The sequence below is a fragment of the Mustelus asterias genome, chromosome 14 (assembly GCF_964213995.1).
Source record: "Mustelus asterias chromosome 14, sMusAst1.hap1.1, whole genome shotgun sequence".
Lineage (NCBI taxonomy): Eukaryota > Metazoa > Chordata > Chondrichthyes > Carcharhiniformes > Triakidae > Mustelus > Mustelus asterias.
In genome coordinates, this window is record NC_135814.1 from 43,111,233 (window position 1) to 43,130,843 (window position 19,611).

Consider the following 19,611-nt stretch of genomic DNA (forward strand, 5'->3'; position numbering starts at 1 on the left):
CTGCATGTATTTTAAATATGTACATTTGTTAATTATCAGGACTTTTCAGGTCCCGATTGAATCTCCCACCCCTCCAGGAGTACTTCATTCCGGCAGGGTTCAGACTAGCTCCCCACATTCGAGGAACTAGCAGGAGACTCCGCCGGAATGAAGTGGGAGCCAATCGGGGCCCTCCAGGGGGTTGGGTGGCGGTGGAGTGGTGCCCCCAGGCATAGACACCCTGGCAGTGCCAGCATGTGCCCCAGCATTGCCCAAGGGGCAAAGTGCCCATGCTGCAAAGTGCCCATGCCCAGGGGCACCTTGGCATTGCCCACCAGGCATCGGGCAGTGCCAAGGGGGTGGGGCCTATTGTGGGCAGGGCCTAGGGGGCAATTTGTGGGGATGGGGAGTCCCGCTGCCACTCTGCATTGGGATCGGTCTGGGATGGAGGGAGGGCAGCGATTGGGGCCTGACCCCGGGGGGGGTGGATCAGTGGGGGGGGGGTCTGCTGGGCTGTGGGGATCACCACTGCTGAGGGGTGGGGCCTGAACATTGGGGTGCTCTGGGGCCGGGGCGGGGGGGGGGGGTGGGGAAAGGGTGGCCTGGAAATTGCTGTGCGGGCTGCGATCAGGCTGTGCTGGGAGGCTGGAGGGGCAGCACTGCGGGGGCCAGTTCTGATGAAGGGGCAGTGCTCCGAAAGCTTGTGGCTTGTGCTACCAAATAAACCTGTTGGACTTTAACCTGGTGTTGTGAGTCTTCTTACTGTGCTTACCCCAGTCCAACGCTGGCATCTCCACCTCATGGCTAGCATAAGCAACCATAGGTTCTTCAAACTCTCTTCAAACTTCTCTAAAGCTAACCAGCAGTTTATTTGCGTTTTCTGGTGGTGACGCTGGAATGCGTTGCCTGGTAGGGTGGTGGAGGCGGGATGGCCTCACATCCTTTAAAAAGTACCTGGATGACTACTTGGCATGCCATTACATTCAAGGCTATAGGCCAAGTGCTAGTAAGTGGGATTAGGTGGGCAGGTCAGGGAATTTTATGCATCGGTGCAGATTCGATGGGCCGAAGGGCCTCTTTTGCAGTGTAGTATTCTGTGATTCTGTGATCTATGATTCTGTTTGTTTCAGTACCGAGATATCCTCATAGTTGCAGTGACCAAAACTATACACAGTACTACATGTATGGGTGTATTTATTATCACTACCCAAGAATTGTGTTCTGGTTCCCTTTCAACCGTTTTTATCATGCCTTTTAAAATTTACGCACAGCAGATATTGTTCCGAGTCTGTATTTCCTGCTTGTCTTTTTTAAAGATGGAAATTGTACCGACTGTTTTCAAATTATAAGATGTGACTGGCATTTGAGGATTTTTGACCTAACCCTAACCCTGATGCAGACTGAATTCGCTGCCATAAAAGGGGCACCTTGTTTGAATTCCATTTGGATTTGGTTCCTAGACATTTAAAATTTTTCTTTTATTTGTAGAATTAAAATTGGAGCAGCTTTCCAGAAACGTGAATGTATTACCTGTATGCTGATGAAGGAACGCTGTCAATACAACTCGGCGTATTTCAGTAGAAATGGAAAATATTACAAGCTATCCTGTTATGGTAAGTGAACCATGGAAAATAATTCTTCAACAAAAAATATTGCTTATTAGGATGGCTTTTATATCTGCTCCCTGTTCTCTGCAGGTCCTGGAGTACCTACGTTTGCAATTTACAATGCTATCAATAATAAAGGTAATCACTATTTCACTACCTGTTAACATGAATTGTTTGTTCAGAACATGTGTATTGTAACTATCTATCTGCTGGAGCCTCCGACCTTCAATTAATAAAAATGTCTAATTTCACTGTTGGTTTGGAATGAGTTTAGAAAAAGTCACCCATAAGCATTGAATAGAATATATAGGATAAATGTTGGAGGAATTTAATACCCCCCACCCCACAGCTGTTTGATTAGGTAGAAAGTGCAGTGTGGGGACCTCACCAACTTCCTGCTTCACCTCGATCAATGTCAGGGCAGGAAGCTTGAAAAGTAGATTTTACAACTGGAGGCTTTTGGGGCCTTTAAATGAACACTTAAGGACCACACTTTAAGGGTCTCATCCTGTTTCTGCCAGTTTTCAAGCTGTGGTGGGCAGAGGATTTGCCATCCAGGGAGATTGTAGCAACCTTTCAGGTTTGTCTGCAGCTTTCTTGTTATTGGAGTGGGTGGCACTGTGCCTAATCAAGGGAATCTACATTCGTGAGGGGGATGGGTCACAGGAGGCCAGCCTTCACTATCAACCCTTCCTCTGCTGGCAACTCTCCTTCAGAGCCCAACCCACCCCACTTACCTGACTCCAGAGAGTCCATTACTGATGCACAAGCACTGATGTATTATGGGTAGCAGCCACTGCTCCCTTTGGTGCTGCTGGTCCTGGAGAACTGCCGGCCTCTGATTGGCTAGCAGCTCTGAGGCACTGGGTTTCCACCCGACTGGGGCCGTGATTGAGTGGGAGGTCTGCTGCTGTCCAGCATTGGGCCTCCAGACAGAAGCAACATGGGCCTCCCATTTGTTCTCCAGCCAGAGGGTGGGACCCCATCGCACAAACTAAATTCTGCCCATTGTTGTTCAACCACTGTCAGGATTGTGACTGGTGTTTGGAGAGATGCAACTGGATAAAAGGGGGATTTAACTTTAAGAAGGTTGTCCCTAAAACAAATAAAAAGTGTAGATATCAAAAATTTTTACATTCCAGATTCCTAAATTATATTCCGTTATCACCATGCAGATTTTCTTATGTTTTAAAATGGTGACTTGTAAAAATTTACCATCACTGTTACTGGCTTCACTTTCCCTTCATTTACAATGAAGTTAGATTTCTGGTAGTCAAGGACAATTCACTTTCAAAACTTGAGAATGTTAGCCAGTGGAAAGTTTCAAATTTTAGTAGACACCATAGCATTGTAGAACAGGCACATTAATACTCAGAAAGAGGGCATCCTGCTTTGCTCGGCCTCTATTATATCTAATCCTGTTTCCTTCAACTGCCACACGATGTAAAAAAAAATTGTTTTATTGCAGAACCACAAAATATTCCTGCATCATTCGTGGTAAATTAGATTATTTATTATTATAAGTAATCCTGAACTGTGCATCCAATTATTTTAGCTGGTAAGTAAACCCTGGGCAGGATTTTCCTCCCACTCTGTGGCGGTGGCGGGAGGTGACGGACGCTCGCTGGGGGCAGGATCTTATGGTCCCGCCATTGTCAATGGGGTTTCCCATTGAATGCGCCTCTTACCGCTGAGAAATCCATGATGGGATGCGTCGCCAGTGGAACCATAAGATCCCAGCGGCGTGAATGGGAGCAGGATTTCGACACCTGTTTTATGATAAGGTGAATCTAATTTTAGAGAGGGGATTATCTGGCCTCCCCACAGTGTTTCTCCCCGTGGGATATGGCGTGCCATTCATCAGCAGTGAGATCTTCTGGTCCCGCCATTGTCAATGGGATTTCCCATTGAATGCACCCACGCTGCCGGAAAACCTGTGGCGGGGATGCGCGGTCGGCGCGACCAGGGATCCTGCCAACGTGAACAACCGGAGAATTCCGCCCTAGATGTTCAAAGAACTAAAAGCATAATTTTTCTTTATTTCAAGTGGTACTAACTCTGGAAGATAACAAAGAATTGGAAGAAAATCTTCAGAATGTTCAGATGCCAACTACAAGTCTCCATAATTTGCACCTTGATGGCACAAGTAAGTTAAACCAGTTTAATTAGTGTGCAGAGAAGACGGAGGTATTTTTTAACTCCTGATACGTCTCCAATATAGTAACGCTTCAGGAACTAAATTCCAGTCATCCGGATGCCAGTAGTTTTCACTTGCAATATGAGCAGAGGATACAATTAAGCAATGTTCCCACTAGTGAGTGTGAGGCCATTCAGCTGCCTGGAAGGCACTGCACAAGCCTGATTTATGTGAGCTGGAGTGCAAAGTAAAATTTAGAGAGATTGTGCTCTGAAAAACCTAGTTGTGCACAACAAACACATTTTAAAGGGAATATTACAACTAAACCAATCAATGTGGCAATTTTAACTAATAGCAGCAGGTTTTAATAATGAAGATTAGCTAACTAGAAATTTGGCAACTTTTCAGCTCATGGTCTAAGACAGTAAAATATACTGCACTAATATTTTTTCTACTGTGATCTGGAATGCGCTGGCTAAAGGACTGATAGATTGAATTGTAACGTTCAAAGGAGAATAAGATAAATAACTAGAGGGAGGAATTGTACAGGGCTGTGGGGAAAGAACAGAGGAGTGGGACTGATTGGACAGCTCTATAAGCATAGGCATGACGACCCAAATAAGCTGCTTCGCTGTTTTATTGTTTTATGATTCTAGATTGATAATAAGATAGAGAAAACAACTTTCTTTTTGGGGAGAATCAAAAGAAAAGGGCATAAAATTAAAACATTGAGGAGTGAAATTAGGAAGATTGTTTTCATGACTAGGATAGTAAAAATGCAGAATTTACTCCCCAAAAGGCTGATGGGGCTTGGTCAATTGATATTCTTGAGACTGAGTTCTGTAGAGATTTGTTAAAGTAGCAAGGGATATGGAACAAAGGTGGTGACATGGAGTTGAGGTACTAATCACCTCTAATATCAGTAAAAGTTTGATCTTTGTCCCTGTAAAGAGTGGGGCACTGTATCTGTGTAACTTGAGTACAGTATCCATCACACATTTACATCTATATTTTATCATTCTGAGATCTTGCCATAGATGTAATTGTTGCAAAACCTGAAGTTTAGAGGAATTTCACTGGAAATTGTCCTAAGCATCAACATTTGAGACATAGCTGCTTCCTGTGCAAAAATATAGATTAGAAGGCAAAATTAAAAAAATAGCATTATGTTTAACAAGCTAGATGGACCATTAGGGCTTTTCCTGTCTATAAATTTTGTATATGTTTGTCAGTGCATTTGCTCACATGTGTAATTGGCTGATTCTCTGTTTAAGCTGCAGCTGGGAACTTAGATTGATTTTGAATGTACAGCTGTTTCATATTAAAACGTAGCAGCAAAAAGGAAGTACAACTTAGATACTCTTACAATTGTTTGAAATACTCTCAATTGCTAGCCTATTTACCTCTGAGGGTCATATTCTCTTTCCATTATAAAGCTCGAGTAGGTTTTAAAATACACAATGGAGCAAAGTAAAAGTCCGTTTCTCTGCAGTGTGTTATCTAAAATCTGACCTGAGAGCCTGTTTTAGGGCTGATTCCTGTCCATGCCCTTGTGGAGAGTAATACTCACAGGGAAAGTATTGCTACAAATTAAGTCTGCATCAAGAAACAGGAAATGCCACACAGTGATGGTTTTGTGTGAACAAGTTCCAGGCGTAACACTAAACTCAGCACTTGGTGGTGCAAGCAAAGAATACAGCAACAAATGTTCTTATTGCTTATGCCTGTGTGGCTGTGCATCTCCCTTGGTAGATTAGAATGTTAATTTCTTTACAATCTATTTCTTATATATCCATATCTACTGGATGTGAATCTTGGACTTATTAGAATGTGCTGCCAAAATAACAGCAAGTTTAATACGCACACTTTACTAATGTGTAAACCGCATAGGAACATCTGGTGAGGATGTGATACCCCATGGATTGCAAATTACTACAAGTTACTGGACACTTTGTGCCGCCTGCTATGAGCCTTGTAAAAAAAAGTAGTCCCCCCCCCCCCACAATCTTCCTGAGTTCAAGAAATTGCCACATTTTCACATTAATTCCAAATTCAACTGGGGGAAGAATGTTAGAGCCAGTATTTAATAGCGTTAGCAGTTTTCTAATGATAAGATTTATGGTCCTGCAATGCTACTCAACCTCTCCGGCTCAGAAAGGGAACAGCTGGCAACTCATTGCCACATATAATGCATTTGTGACCAACACTTATTTGCTTATCTGGGAATATTGCAATGAATGATATTTCAATTTTCAATGCTAAGATAACCTGGACTCAGAGGGGAAGATGGACAGTCAGATTCTGAATTCAGTCAGGGAGCAAACCATTTGGGTGGACCAGAAGCAGGACAGGATTCAGTTGGGGACACTCACTTTCGGCTATTAATTTGTTTAAACTATTCAGAGGTTAGTGATTGCTGTGAGAAAATAGTTTTTAGTGCTATCATATTCATTCAAACAGTTCCCCTCTCAACCCGCCATCCCAGGGAAATTCTGTTTGATCTGTCTTAAAAATTGAACAATAGAATACCACCTCCGGCACCAACACTATTGTTCTTAAACACTAATCCATCTGTGAAAATGGAACTTTAATTTAGCCATTTTACAATCCACTAATAAATGAGACAATACTGAGATATAGACTGGAATTTTACCGCCTCGCCCCGGAATCGGGGCGGGCGAGGTTCGCAGAACGGAATTCTCCGTTGGCCTCGAGTGGGATTTTACGAGCCTCGCCCGAGCGAGGTCTTAAAATCCCACCCGTATATTTTTGTAATGTGAGGAAATTTAATTTCTCTCTCTTTTGTATCCTTTAACAATTGCATTTGGTAACAATGGAGTCAGTAGAGGTTTAAAGATTAAAAAAACCATTCAGATTCTGCAACCTTTACTAGCAGAATTTATTGCTACTTGCAAATACTGTCCTGATGGCAAGCTTTTTCTTCCAACCTTGTGTCAGCTTGTCATAGTTGTCATAAAAGACTTCCAAACAGTTTCACGTGCAACAGCTGAGGAAAAGAGTGGACAACAAAACATTGTAGACAATTGGGTCATTAACAAGCTCAGTAGCTTGTAAATTAGTGACTTGAAAATGGCAGGCAGGCTTCCGATTTCCACGGCTGATGTGATGGCATTGGATTGCTAAACTGACCTTGCATTCACACAGTGTGGGAGGGGGAGGGGGAGGGGGAGGGGGAGGGGGAGGGGGAGGGGGAGAGGGCCTGGGGGTGGATTGAGCATCAGATTTGCAGCACTAAAATCCAGCCCCACACTATTTTGAGCATTTTATTTTTCATAATCAATGGGCAACATTTCAAACTTGCTGGTTTGTCACTTAGAGATGACCCATGTTCCTAACCCTCAAATTCCTCTTTAAAATCACCTTGACTTTCAAATAAGGCCAAGGAAGGTTTTACTATTCATTAACTTAGACTTGTTGCTTTAAAACATATTGATGGTGAGATAGTATTATGGGAACTGAAGGCCACAGAGTATTTTCATAAGATTTGATAATTTTGTGCCACAACACTTTTTTCAGGTATGGCGGGTAGGTCAGGCAGTCAGAAATGTGTAGGATATTGTATGCATCACTGACCAAGTTTCCTCTTTAAGTAAACAATTGTTCACGTTAGTATCCGGCACAGAAGCTTCACTCTCAGCAAATATTAAGAGGTTGTAAAATGCTACACACTTCTTTCTTTATTCATTTGAAGTCACTATTGTTTGGATGATCTCTCAGGATCACAGTACACTTCCAAAAGTAAATCTAATTCAAGGGTAAAATGCAGCAAACAGCGAAAGTGGCAAAATGGTATTTGTTCTTGACTCACCGAAGAAAAACAGCTTGATAGGAAACACTTCTGAAATATTCTATTTGAAAATTGGTTAATGTTTAATATGTAGGTTGAGAGTACTGATAAGAATGACAAATAAATGGCCCATGTGTACCTACGGGGAAGTGGATGGTCCATCGTCAATATTTGCTTACCGTCAGATAAGTAAAAAATAAAAAAAATGGCAATACTTTATCTTTGTCATATTCCAAAACAAATTGTGTTCTGTGTTAGTGGCAATTGTGTTAAGTGGTGCTAATTTTTTTTTTTTTTCCAGGTTATTGGTATCAGATGATATTTCCACCACATTTTGATGAATCAAAAAAGTATCCTCTGCTCATTGATGTGTAAGTGTAATTCCAAAGTCTAATCTTCCCTAAAAAAAAATCTGATGAAGGCAATGACATTTGGCACAACATATTCCTCTCTTCCAATTTCTCCCAATGTCTCATTTTGACAGCCAAAATAATTTTATTCAGAATAGGCATTGAAAGTCTGGATTTGTAATATGTAGGAGATGAGGGATTCCTTCTAACAATAGCTAAAATGCATCTCCTCGTGGACCGTCTGACTCAATTTCACAACACACAGATAGGATCTGACTCCATGGCCTTGATTTGATCTCCACTGCTCCTCTGCCTGACAAAAATCTACTATCCAGAGTGGCAGAGGCACAGTTTCAATGAAGCACTGGACATAGCCATTGTTTTGCTGCCCGACCTGGCTGCCGGAAGTGTTATCCTAATTGGTCAGGCCCCTCCTTAAATAAACAGATTGGGTTCCAATAATGCCATCAGGGCCCATTTTGCTATTTTATCTTGAGGCCTCGGCAAGGCTAGAGTGATGGCTTCCTCACCAGGCTAAACCTGATGGGAGCAGCAGCCAGAGCCAAATCCAGTAAGGTAACTTTTTATAATACTTTATTTGCTGCCACGCAGATCATGAGGGACAGGATTGCTCCTCTGGGTTTCACAAGAAAGCCTCAAGCCTCTTCCATTTCATTGACTTCTCAGTTGTGTTAATTAACCTGTGATATGAAGCCCGGCCACTAAAATTGCTTGCACTGTGGGGCATTTTCAGTACTATCAATGCAATACGAATGATATTGTAATAGTGAATGTGGCAAAGATTTAACTTCATCTAGTCTGGCCTGCAGCATCACTGGATAAACGTAATCATTTATTCAGTTTTATGGGTATAGTTACTCAAAACTTGTCAATTTAAAGGCTTTGGTTGACTATTTTCTATCAAATCTCCTTGACTTTCATATAAGCTAATGATAAAGCCAAGGAATTAACTTAGACTTGTTGCTTTAAAGTATATTGATTGTGGGATAATATTAGGGGATCTGAAGACCACAGTGTATTTTCATAAGATTTGATCATTTTGCTGCTGTGACACTTTTTTCAGGTACGGTGGGCCAGGCAGTCAGAAAGCTGATGCCCGCTTTGCAACTGACTGGGCAACTTACCTTGCCAGCACAGAGGGAATTATTGTTGCCAGCTTTGATGGAAGAGGAAGCGCTTACCAAGGTGACAAAATAATGCATGCAATATATCGAAGGCTGGGCACTTATGAAGTGGACGATCAAATCAGAGCGACAAGGTACACAATTAGCCAGAGTTAAGAATTAGAAATTGTGTTATTTCTCTGTTTTAACTCCAACATATGGTTACAAGCATATTACCATAAATTGTTACAAGCATTCCATGAATGTAAAACCTTTTAAAATATTGACTTTAGAGAAAGTATTGAAATATTAGCTTACCAGCTCAACAAAAACTGAACAATATTTCATTTTCTTTCAGAAAATTTGTTGAAATGGGATTCATTGATGAGGGAAGAATAGCCATCTGGGGATGGGTAAGTTCTCAAATTATTTGTGGTAAAAGTACGATTCGCTTATAGGTGCTTTGTACATTAAGATTAGTTTTGCATTACCTTAATGAGACAAACAAGATGCATCCTTGTGGCAATATTATTTCGGCAAGCCACTTGGTTAGTCAAGACAGATATACCAAATAACAGATTCACCTGATGAAGGAGCAGCGCTCCGAAAGCTCTTGATACCAAATAAACCTGTTGGACTTTAACCTGGTGTTGTGAGACTTCTTACTGTGCCCAAATAGAGGAGGCATTTTTAAACTTCCTTTCATTTTCTGTACCATGAAAATGAGCAATAGCTGGTTATCGAACTATAATACAGATATACTCAGTTCTACCATACCTTCCTATATGCACAGACAATTTTATGAGGGTCACTGGATGGTGATCAAAATGGAAACCCTGGCTTTTTTTTCCACTGGAGGCCACCTATCACTTCTGTGCACCCAGAATTTATCAGCAAAATCAGTTAATTTTGCACTGAAAGGGATCAAACCTGTGGCCCTTCTGAACTGTATAACACCAAGCCATATTGTGTATTGCCACTAGCTGGGTGAAATATCTTTTATGTTCAATTTTAATACACTTCAAAAAAATTAGTAATGATTAAATCAGATAAATTATGAGTTTGCTGTGGTAGTTTTCATGTTGCTTTTTATTCCTTTTAACATTGTTAATTCTGGTTGTATAGGTCAAAACATTCATAGAGTCATAGTACAGCACAGAAGAAGACCATTTGCCCCAACCATTTGCACTGGCTCCTTCAACGAGAAATTTAGTTATTTCCACTCTCTCAATTTTTCTCCATCCACATCCCGGATTTTTATTTCTCCGTAAAGCCTTCACGTCCTTACAAATTTGTGGGGTGGGATTCACCCAGAAAAATTATAAGTGCCGAATTCGTGTAAAAACTGGAGTAAATCCCGTTGTTTTTTTCAGCGGGATTTTCAAAAGGAATGTTCCACTCTGTGCACTGCAAAGTGCACCAGCGAGAATCTCATTAAAGATCATTAAAGATAGAGCCTATTCCTGCTGGAGAGGCTGGCAGCGTAGCGCTGAGCAGCCACTGTGCATGTGCCTATCTGTCAGCATGGAATTGGCGCATGCGCAGTAGCCCCACATTGCCGCCTCCCGATCGCTAGTCAGCCTCGTCACCCTGCATCGCTGGCCATGTGATCTCCTTACAGCCCGATCACTGGCCTCCCGGATGCATCCGGGCCAGCCTCGACCCCCCCCTCCCCCCAGTTGTCCCGATCACTCGCTCCTGTGGTGTCCAGAATTGGACAAAAAATGTCCAGCTCACCATACCCTCTAGTTTTGTTTTGGCGAGTATGTGGACAATTTGTTAAAATATGCAGTCCCATTAAATTTTTATTGCACGACCATGTGCGACAAGTTCAAGAGGTGGACTCATGTGAGGCTTGCACCGAGAACTTGCAGGTTGCTGCATGGCCAGACAGCTTAGAGGAATGTTCTCGCAACTACGCCTGAACAAATGTTTTAGGTAGATTTAGTATAATTTCCTAGCTTCACACTCGATGCCTCTATTTAAGAAACCTAGAATCTCATATACAATATGAACTGCTTTGTTAACTTATCCAATAAAGATTTGTGCACACCTCGTACAGGTCTCCCTGCTTTCTCATTCTCTATAAAATTATACCATTCTGCATCTATTTTTACTCCTCATGGGATCACCCCTCACTTTTTTACATTGAATTTCATTCACCATGTGTCCACCCATTCCACCAGTGTGTCTACGTGCTCATGAAGTTATAGAACCATAGAATCCGTACAGTACAGAAGGAGGCCATTCAGCCCATCGAGCCTGCACCAACAACAATCCTTTTCCCCAACCCTATCACCGTAACCCTATGTATTTACCCTCCTAATATCCCTTGACGCTAAGGGGCAATTTAGCATGACCAATCAACCTAATCTACACATAGAATCCCTACTGTGCAGAAGGAAGCCATTCGGCCCATCGAGTCTGCACCGACAACAATCCCACCTAGGCCCTATCTCCGTGACCCCATATATCTAGCCCGCTAATCCCTCTAACCTACACATCTCGGGACACTAGGGGGAATTTTAGCATGGCCAATGCACCTAACTCACACATCTTTGGACTGTGGGAGGAAACCAGAGCACCTGGAGGAAACCCACACAAACACAGGGAGAATGTGCAAACTCCACAGTCACTCGAGCTCAGATTTGAACCTGGATCCCTGGCGCTGTGAAGCAGCAGTGCTAAATCACTGTGCCACCCCTTCATTACTTTTCTCCTTACTCTTTGCTATATTTTGAATTTTTATAACCAAAGAACCATATTAATTCAAAAGCCAGCATTTTTAGGTAAGATTGTTACCCAAAGAATACATACATTTTTCAAACTTTCATATGTGACATGACATCTCGCCAGTAATCAGGCTCAGGTTGGGAATCTTGTCCCCTGAACTTGCAATTCATTGCCCCAGATAATTTTATTATTCAAAAATAAGTTACACTAAATGTTTGAAAATCTTTCCCTCTTAATAGACCAAGGGCCGATCTTACTGGCTATTCGTGCCACACTCCCGCTGCAGCAGAGTGGGTGCCAAGCCAGATCTCCATTCACTGCAGGGGATGGAAAAATCCCTCTGGCGTGAACGGGTATAACATTCCGGCCGAAGTTTTTTAAATGCGGTCCCCTGCCTAACGTATTAAATTTGAACAAGAAGCTCTGGCAGAACTTTGACAAAGGGTCATCTGGACTTGAAACATCAGCTCTTTTCTCTCCTTACAGATGCTGCCAGACCTGCTGAGATTTTCCAGCATTTTCTCTTTTGGTTTCAGATTCCAGCACCCGCAATAATTTGCTTTTGTTTAAATTTGAACAAGGTTCTGCTTATCATACTGGCTCATCCAAATATAATGGCCCTTTTGGGGGAAATGGGTTGGCCTGCTTATTAGTTTTTCTCAAAGTTGGTTATTGTTGAACTTGAGATTTGACCACAGAAAATCATTATTCATGTGAACGCCAACGTCTAGGAAGCAGCCATGATACTCTCATTGTGCATCAGTCCACAATGCCTGCATGATTAGAAGGAATAGAGACATTGAGGGTACGGTTCTGAGGACATCAGGTTTATCCTGTGCCTGCATGACTGGTGACTCTACCCACCCTGGCCATCACTCCCTTCAGAAAAATACACAAGCGTTGCATTAGAATATAACTTTTGAAGTTAAATCGCAGAAATTTTCAAAAATAGCTTGGCCCCAAGTCTCAGCAGCCCAACATTTTGACTACTGAAACAAAATCAGAAATATTTGGAAATATGCATTAAGCTTGTTAGCATCTGTAAAAGGAAAAGCAAAGAAAATCTCTTGATTACAGAGCCTCTTGCAATTGTTAAATAAAAGTATTTTGTTTTAGAGTAATGATTATCTCATCTGTTTTTGATTACAAATCTAAACACTCACTCATTTTGTTTACTCAACTGATTACCATACGGTAACTTAAATGTGACTAATTGTTTTCAATCATCTTTAGTCTTATGGAGGATATGTCACATCTATGGTACTTGGAGCTGGCAGTAAGCTGTTCAAATGTGGAATTGCAATTGCCCCCGTGTCAAACTGGACATATTATGGTATGTTCTGATAAATGCTTAGATCAAACTCATAATAACTTTTATATACTAAGGAAAGATGTACAATATAAAAATGAATGAACAGTTGTGACTAATGCAGGGCTGGCCTTTGGTGGTCCAGTACGCATGTAATTTTATTGGTGATGTGGATTGGGGAGTAAGTCCCAAAAGAAGAAACAACTTTCAATTTCCTCAATCCTGGATAGGGAAATGCTTGTGTTTTTTGGTAAGATTTTTGCAACTTACAAACTTAACAAAAGTTGATAAACAGCTTCAAAAAGCTGGTGCATCTTCCAAAATCAGACAACAGAGGAATGGGCATGAATATAAACTTATACTGTATGAATTCAAGTAATTAAATGAGTTCCTGTTTTAAGCAATGGTTATATCCAGCATTCTTTCATTTGCTTTAAGAGGGAAAAGTATCTCGCATGAAAGCTTTAAAGTATATAAATGGAAGGCACTAAATCAATGGTGTATTTATACAAAGTTATGGGCATTGCAGAGTTGAAAGGGCATGAAAATTTGCTCCACTAGCCAGTGCGCCAGCACCAGCCCATCACCTGGGCCATTTACCAGACGCAGGATTGCGGGGCAGAATGGTGGGCCAGTAGCCAATTAAGGTGGGTAAGTCACCTTGTCAGAGGCTGACTGGAATTTTCAGTTAGTGCTCCAGGGAAGTCTTGAGGCCCTGCCCTGCCTGCCTGGTCTCAGCTTTAGGTTCAGGCTGCCTTGTGGAGGAGGTACCCTTTCCACCTACAGTGGTGATCCTGCAGCTGCAACTGTTTGTTTCAAGATTTAAAATTGCTCAGAGGATACCTCAAGGTGGAAGCACCCTCTTGCTCCCTTACTGGTCACAATCAGCTGCAGTCTCTTCTATACTAATGTGCCTCCTACTGGACCTCTAACTTTGAGAGTCTACCCACCATCCTCTTGGACAGCAAGCCCATCCACTAGCTACGAATTGGCCAATACAGGAAAAATCTCTGCCCTGTGACTATTTCCACTAGGGTGAGCTCTTAACTCTCATTTGACCCTGACATAGGGATCCTGAACTAAACCAAAATCCTTCCCGTGGTCCCTTGAAAAAGGTAAACTTTTACATTTCAAATTATGCATTCCGTTAATTTTCAAAACTTTTATACTTCACAATTAATGATGCATTTTAATCTTAAAAAAAGCAGTGACATATAAATGTTCAACATGCTATCATCTCACAAAAGTCACGTTAATGTAACTATCCCACATCAAAATCCCCTACAACCAGTTTACAGTGGTACGCTGTTTCTTCTAAACCTGATGCACAGAAACAAAGTCAAACAGGTTACTGCAAGAGACATAGTTCGCAGCTCCTCAGAGGAGTCATGAACCTTAGGGAATGGCTAGTCTGGAATTGGGAACCTTTTAAAGATAAATGTAAAAGTTGTTGCCAACCTCGCATATCATATTTAGATGCTGTATCATAATTTAAGTATGTTTTAATGCAGTGATTAATGATAGGGCTTTATTCTTAAAAGGTAAGTGAGTATTAAATTGATCAGTACTGTGAAAGGATTCTGATGCATTGAAGTGCAATACGTCATCTCGATAAAGACGAGGAACAGATGCCAAGACCATAAGACCATAAGAAATAGGAACAGGAGTAAGCCATTCAGCCCTTCAAACCTGCTCTACTATTTAATAAGATCATGGCTGACCTATCACTCTAAGTCCACCTTCCTGCTTTCCCTCCATAACCCCTAATTCCCCAACTCATTAAAAATCTATCGATCTCAGCCTTGAAAATGTTTAAGAATTCAGCCTCCACAGAATTCCAAAGATTCACCACTCTTTGAGAGAAGAAACTCTCAAATCCACCTCAAGTGAGCACCCCCTTATTCTGTGACTATGTCCTCTGATCCTACACTCTCCCATGAGTGGAAACATTTACCCAGTCTAATCCCCTAAGAATTTTATATGTTTCAATCATATCACCTCTCATTCTTCTGAACTCCAAGGAGTACAGACCTGTTGTAGGTAAAAAATACCTCTGAGACTAGTCGTGAGTCAAAGTACAGTGGTTTATTTTCACAATTGTGGGAGAAGTCCGATCCTTAACGCGTTCTCCAGACTTTTCATCAAATACGAGTTAAGATCAAATATTTATACATATATTTTTGCCCCTGGTCACGTCCACACTTTCTCATGATTATTGCTGTCTCAGCGATTCCATCCTTCGCGTAGTCCACGTAATCGTGGCCATCTCAAAGCTGTCTGTTTTGTTGCCTCTATGTGGATTCCTGTGGGTTGTTTAGATTATAAGTTTGCACAAACAAGTTAACTGATGTACAGGGGCCTGTTTAACACTTTATATCGGTGAGGATGAATAGTATATAATGAATATATATGAATCTATGATTATACGATCACAGAAGGCTTACATGTCAGCTCCACCGTGTTAAACAAAGGTACATAATATAAAAGAACATAAAATGGAGTCTAGCTTAGCTTATACTAGCTGGGTTAGCCACATTCCTGGACACGATTAGTTGGGAAATAGCAGGGACAGCTGTTTCTCTTATCTGGTTTGGATACACGAAAACAAACTCTACAGACACGAAAACAAGCTGTACAATGCTTCTCACAAATCCCAAAGTATCACAAAGTTCATTAGCCCCTTCCCGTCTTCAGACCCAACCTGTTTAATCTTTCTGCAGTCCCTCCATACCCAGGACCAGCCCAAGTAAATCTCCTCTACACTGCCGCCAATGATATATCTTTCCTTAAATAAGGGAACTGAAAGAGGTTGATTAAATAGCTGATTGGCACTGAAAATGCCTGCTAATACACATTCAAGTGACTGCATTGTATGTTAGTGAGTAATGCTCCAACCAACACCCTTTTGTAACAACAACCAGCTGTTTGGAAGTAAACATGGCCATTGATGTCAATTTCAAATGTACTGAAAGAGAGTTACTCATCAGTTCATGATTGTTGTGGTTGGAGCTGTGAAGCAATTCTCTGAAAGATGTCAGGAAACTTTCTGGAATGCTCTGTGAAGACTTCCCAACACTCAAATAATACTTATTGTGAATTTTTTCGGAGGACTTTACCTAAAAAGAATACCTTATTGGGAACCAGGAGAAAGAGAATGCCTGGTCATGGGAATCTTCTGAGGGGGTCTTCCTTTTCCTGGATGATGATAATCTCGTTAGATCTTCTGTTTCCAACCAAGTTTATTTATTATTTAAGGTATTCTCTTTAGATAAAGTCCTCTGAAAAAAATTCACAATAAATATTATTTGAGCGTTGGGAAGTCTTCACAGAGCATTCCAGAAAGTTTCCTGACATCTTTCAGAGAATTGCTTCACAGCTCCAACCACAACAATCATGAACTGATGAGTATCTCTCTTTCAGTGCATTTGAAATTGACATCCATGCCATGTTTAATTCCAAGGAGACTGGTGACCAGGCACAGCAGCACCAGTTGCTGCAAGAGAAAGGGGCAGCAGCCCCCTGCCCCACTCCTCACCCCATTTATGTACAGAGAATCCTTCCTCCTCTGGACCTCCTACACCACCAAGCTGTATATTCCTCAGAACTATCCTGCAATGTGTTACTGTGTGCCAGCCAGGGCACTCCACATCTTCAGTCACAGTGGGTGCAAGGTGCCCACATGCACAGCTCCACAAAAGTAACATCTAATCAGCACTTGAGTGCTAAACCCTGTGGGTGCCTGCTTAGCATCAGCCTGCAAATTTGAACAAGTACCCAGGGCCAAAATTGCATGCTAAATTCAGGTCAATATCTGAGCTAACAGTGCAGCTAAAAAGTATGAGACTGGAAACCACTGCTGGTGATATGTGCACCTTTGTGATGCTTGTAACAAGTTACTCAATAATTTTAATAGGAGCACTATTTAAAATAAATGGATAATGCCTTAGTTAGAATAGAGAGAGGGATTTGTTTTCAAGATCATTAAGCGTTCGTATGATAACATCACCGACAGTCAATTCATGTCTGTGGTTCTTAGCAGAGTGCTTGCAGATCCTGACAGGAAGGAAACAGCACAGCATGAAATATAATCAAAACAGCATGTGTTGATTACATGCACATGAACTCAAAGCAGAACCTATTTTTCAGGTTGTACAGCATAGTAAGAAAAAAGCTTTAATTGTGTCCGGTAGACTTAATGCCAGAAAATATAAATCAGTTGAAAGTGATAAAATCTGATGCCTGCAGTCACACCAAAGAAACAGTTTTGGGACCGCATTCATCCACTGAAAGATAGAAACTCAAGTAGAATTAGCTGCAATAAGACAATATTATCACCTTGTAAACCATCAATGCTCGTCTTAATTTCTTGTAGAAAGACAAAAGAAGAACAGTTGTTCATAATTGGAAGAAAAAAACCAGTAAAAATTGAGAATACATTTCCCTGAAGAACTCAGGGGACTAAAAATCCATTCCTGTTTTTGGGTACAGGGTCAAAGTTTGTGACCTGGGTTGGGGGGAGGTTACCTACAATGGGACCAGGAAACCCACGAAGGAAGCTCGCCTTTTCCTTGTCCAACACCAGCCCACACAGCTAAAGCTTCAGGGCTAGCCACTTGGTGTGGCCTCCTCCTGCCACAGGTAAGATAGCAGCAGGTGTGGGATGATAAGTGGCCATTAATTGTCCATTTAAGAGCCTCCATAGACACAAGGGCGGACAGATCACCCACGCCTCCACTGCCTGCTATTAACTCCATACAAGTTGGGGACAGTTAGGTAGGGGGCGGGAAGACCATCTGCTGGCTTTTACAAATCTCCATAGCCTTCAAATCTGCCGATGAGGAAGCATAAAGTTCAGCTCATCAGCCCTGCTGCAGGGGTCTGAGATGGAGGGGCACACGGGAGAATACCGATGGGCATGCTGGCTGCAGCAGCTGGCCTGCGAGTTAAGCTGTTGTCAGTGTCAAGGAGCATGGAGGAGCCCATCTCTAACTTGCCAGAGTGCATTGCCCAGAACTTTCCCTCTCGGTAGCCTGCGCTCCTCTTCTATCAAACCTGTTGCAGCCTTTGTGTGGCCAGGTCACCAAATCCAGAAACACTGTCTGACATTCCAAATTGATCAGTTAACCAACCTTCAGTGTATGCACAGAACACCCAAACAAACACCCTTCCCAACGTGAGACACTGTTTGGGCTGTTCTGGATGTGATCAAAGGCACTGTGCGTCACACTCAGAAAATCTCTGTAGCATGGGCTTCAGTGCACTCCATAAACAATTCCTCGCCCAAATCCTTTTACAGTTTCAATCAAATGATTATATAATAGATGTAAATAGAAGTATGATAATTGGAGCATGGTTCATCCTATCCTAATATACCAAATACCATTGGAAAAAATAAGGATCTCTTTGTTACCTTCCTAATACTTTCCCGTTTGGAACATTAGAAAAGTAATCAGGCAACACTCAAGCCTCTTGTGCTCACTCATTTTGATGGATCAGAAATTGGCAACTTTTAGACAAGATTCCTGTTAAAAACAAACAACATTAGAGTTTTATTGCTTGTAGCATGCTTAAAGGTCAGTTGGATTTTCCAGTTGTTGTCAGCAATTATTCCATAGCTATGGTGATACTGGCTGAAAAATCTGAACTTTGGTGCATTAGCTTACATTTACGTCCTTATTATGCAAAATACAAGTTTCTTTAATCCTGACAGTTCCAATCCCAGTTCTGTCAAAGCCCCTCAGCTCATTTGCATAGCCGTACAGATCAAGTGCAGAGGAATATTGGAACATAAGATTTAGGAGGAGAATTAGGCCATTTGGCCCGTGGAGCCATTCAGTAAGATCATGGCTGATCAGGTCATCATCTTGAGCCCACTTTCCTTTCTGTTCCCTGTAACCTTTGACTTCGTTGTCTTTCAAAAATCTATCTAACTCAGCCTTGAATAAATCCAGCCTTCACTGCTTTCTGGGGAATGCAATTCCACATACTAAACACCTTCTGAAAGAGAAAAATTCTCCTCATCGCTGACTTAAAAGGGAGACTCTGACTCTTAAACAGTGTCCCCGGTTCTGACCTCCCCCACAAGAGGAAACATTCTCCTGATATCCATCATATCAAATCCCCTCAGGATCTTATATGTTTCAACTTTTCTCCATAAGATAAACCCGTCAACGCAGGAATGAATCGAGTGAACCTTCTCTGAATTGCTTTCAGCACAATTATGTAATTCTCCAAATAAAAAGAGTAAAACTGCTCCAGATGTGGCATCGCCATAGCCTTGTACAGTTGCAGCAAAGCTCCCCGACTTTTATGTTCCTCATTACTTGCTATTCCTGCATACCAACCTTTTGTGATTCACGTTCCAAGAGACCCAGACCTCTCTATACCAGCAAATTCTGCAATCTCTCCATTTAAATAATAAACTGCTTTTCTGTTCTTCCTGTCAAAATGGACAAATTCACATTTCCTACATTAATCTCCATCTTTCACATTTTTTGTCTACTCACCTAACCTCTAATAAATATCGAATTTATTGGATTTATTTGAAGGAGTAACATGCACTGT

General features: G+C 41.7%; 1 protein-coding gene across 9 annotated transcripts in view; it reads left to right on the forward strand.

The window, feature by feature from the left end:
* Positions 1-19,611, forward strand: part of fap (fibroblast activation protein, alpha) — an 84,394-nt gene that overhangs the window by 50,629 nt on the left and 14,154 nt on the right. For 8 of the 9 annotated variants that reach the window (XM_078228263.1, XM_078228258.1, XM_078228264.1 and 5 more), the window contains 7 exons: positions 1,468-1,592; positions 1,677-1,724; positions 3,634-3,732; positions 7,833-7,902; positions 8,966-9,160; positions 9,364-9,418; positions 12,972-13,071. In XM_078228263.1, the coding sequence (XP_078084389.1) occupies positions 1,468-1,592; positions 1,677-1,724; positions 3,634-3,732; positions 7,833-7,902; positions 8,966-9,160; positions 9,364-9,418; positions 12,972-13,071 (692 nt within the window). The remainder of the gene's footprint in view (positions 1-1,467; positions 1,593-1,676; positions 1,725-3,633; positions 3,733-7,832; positions 7,903-8,965; positions 9,161-9,363; positions 9,419-12,971; positions 13,072-19,611) is intronic. The other variant, XR_013499524.1, reaches the window with a different exon arrangement.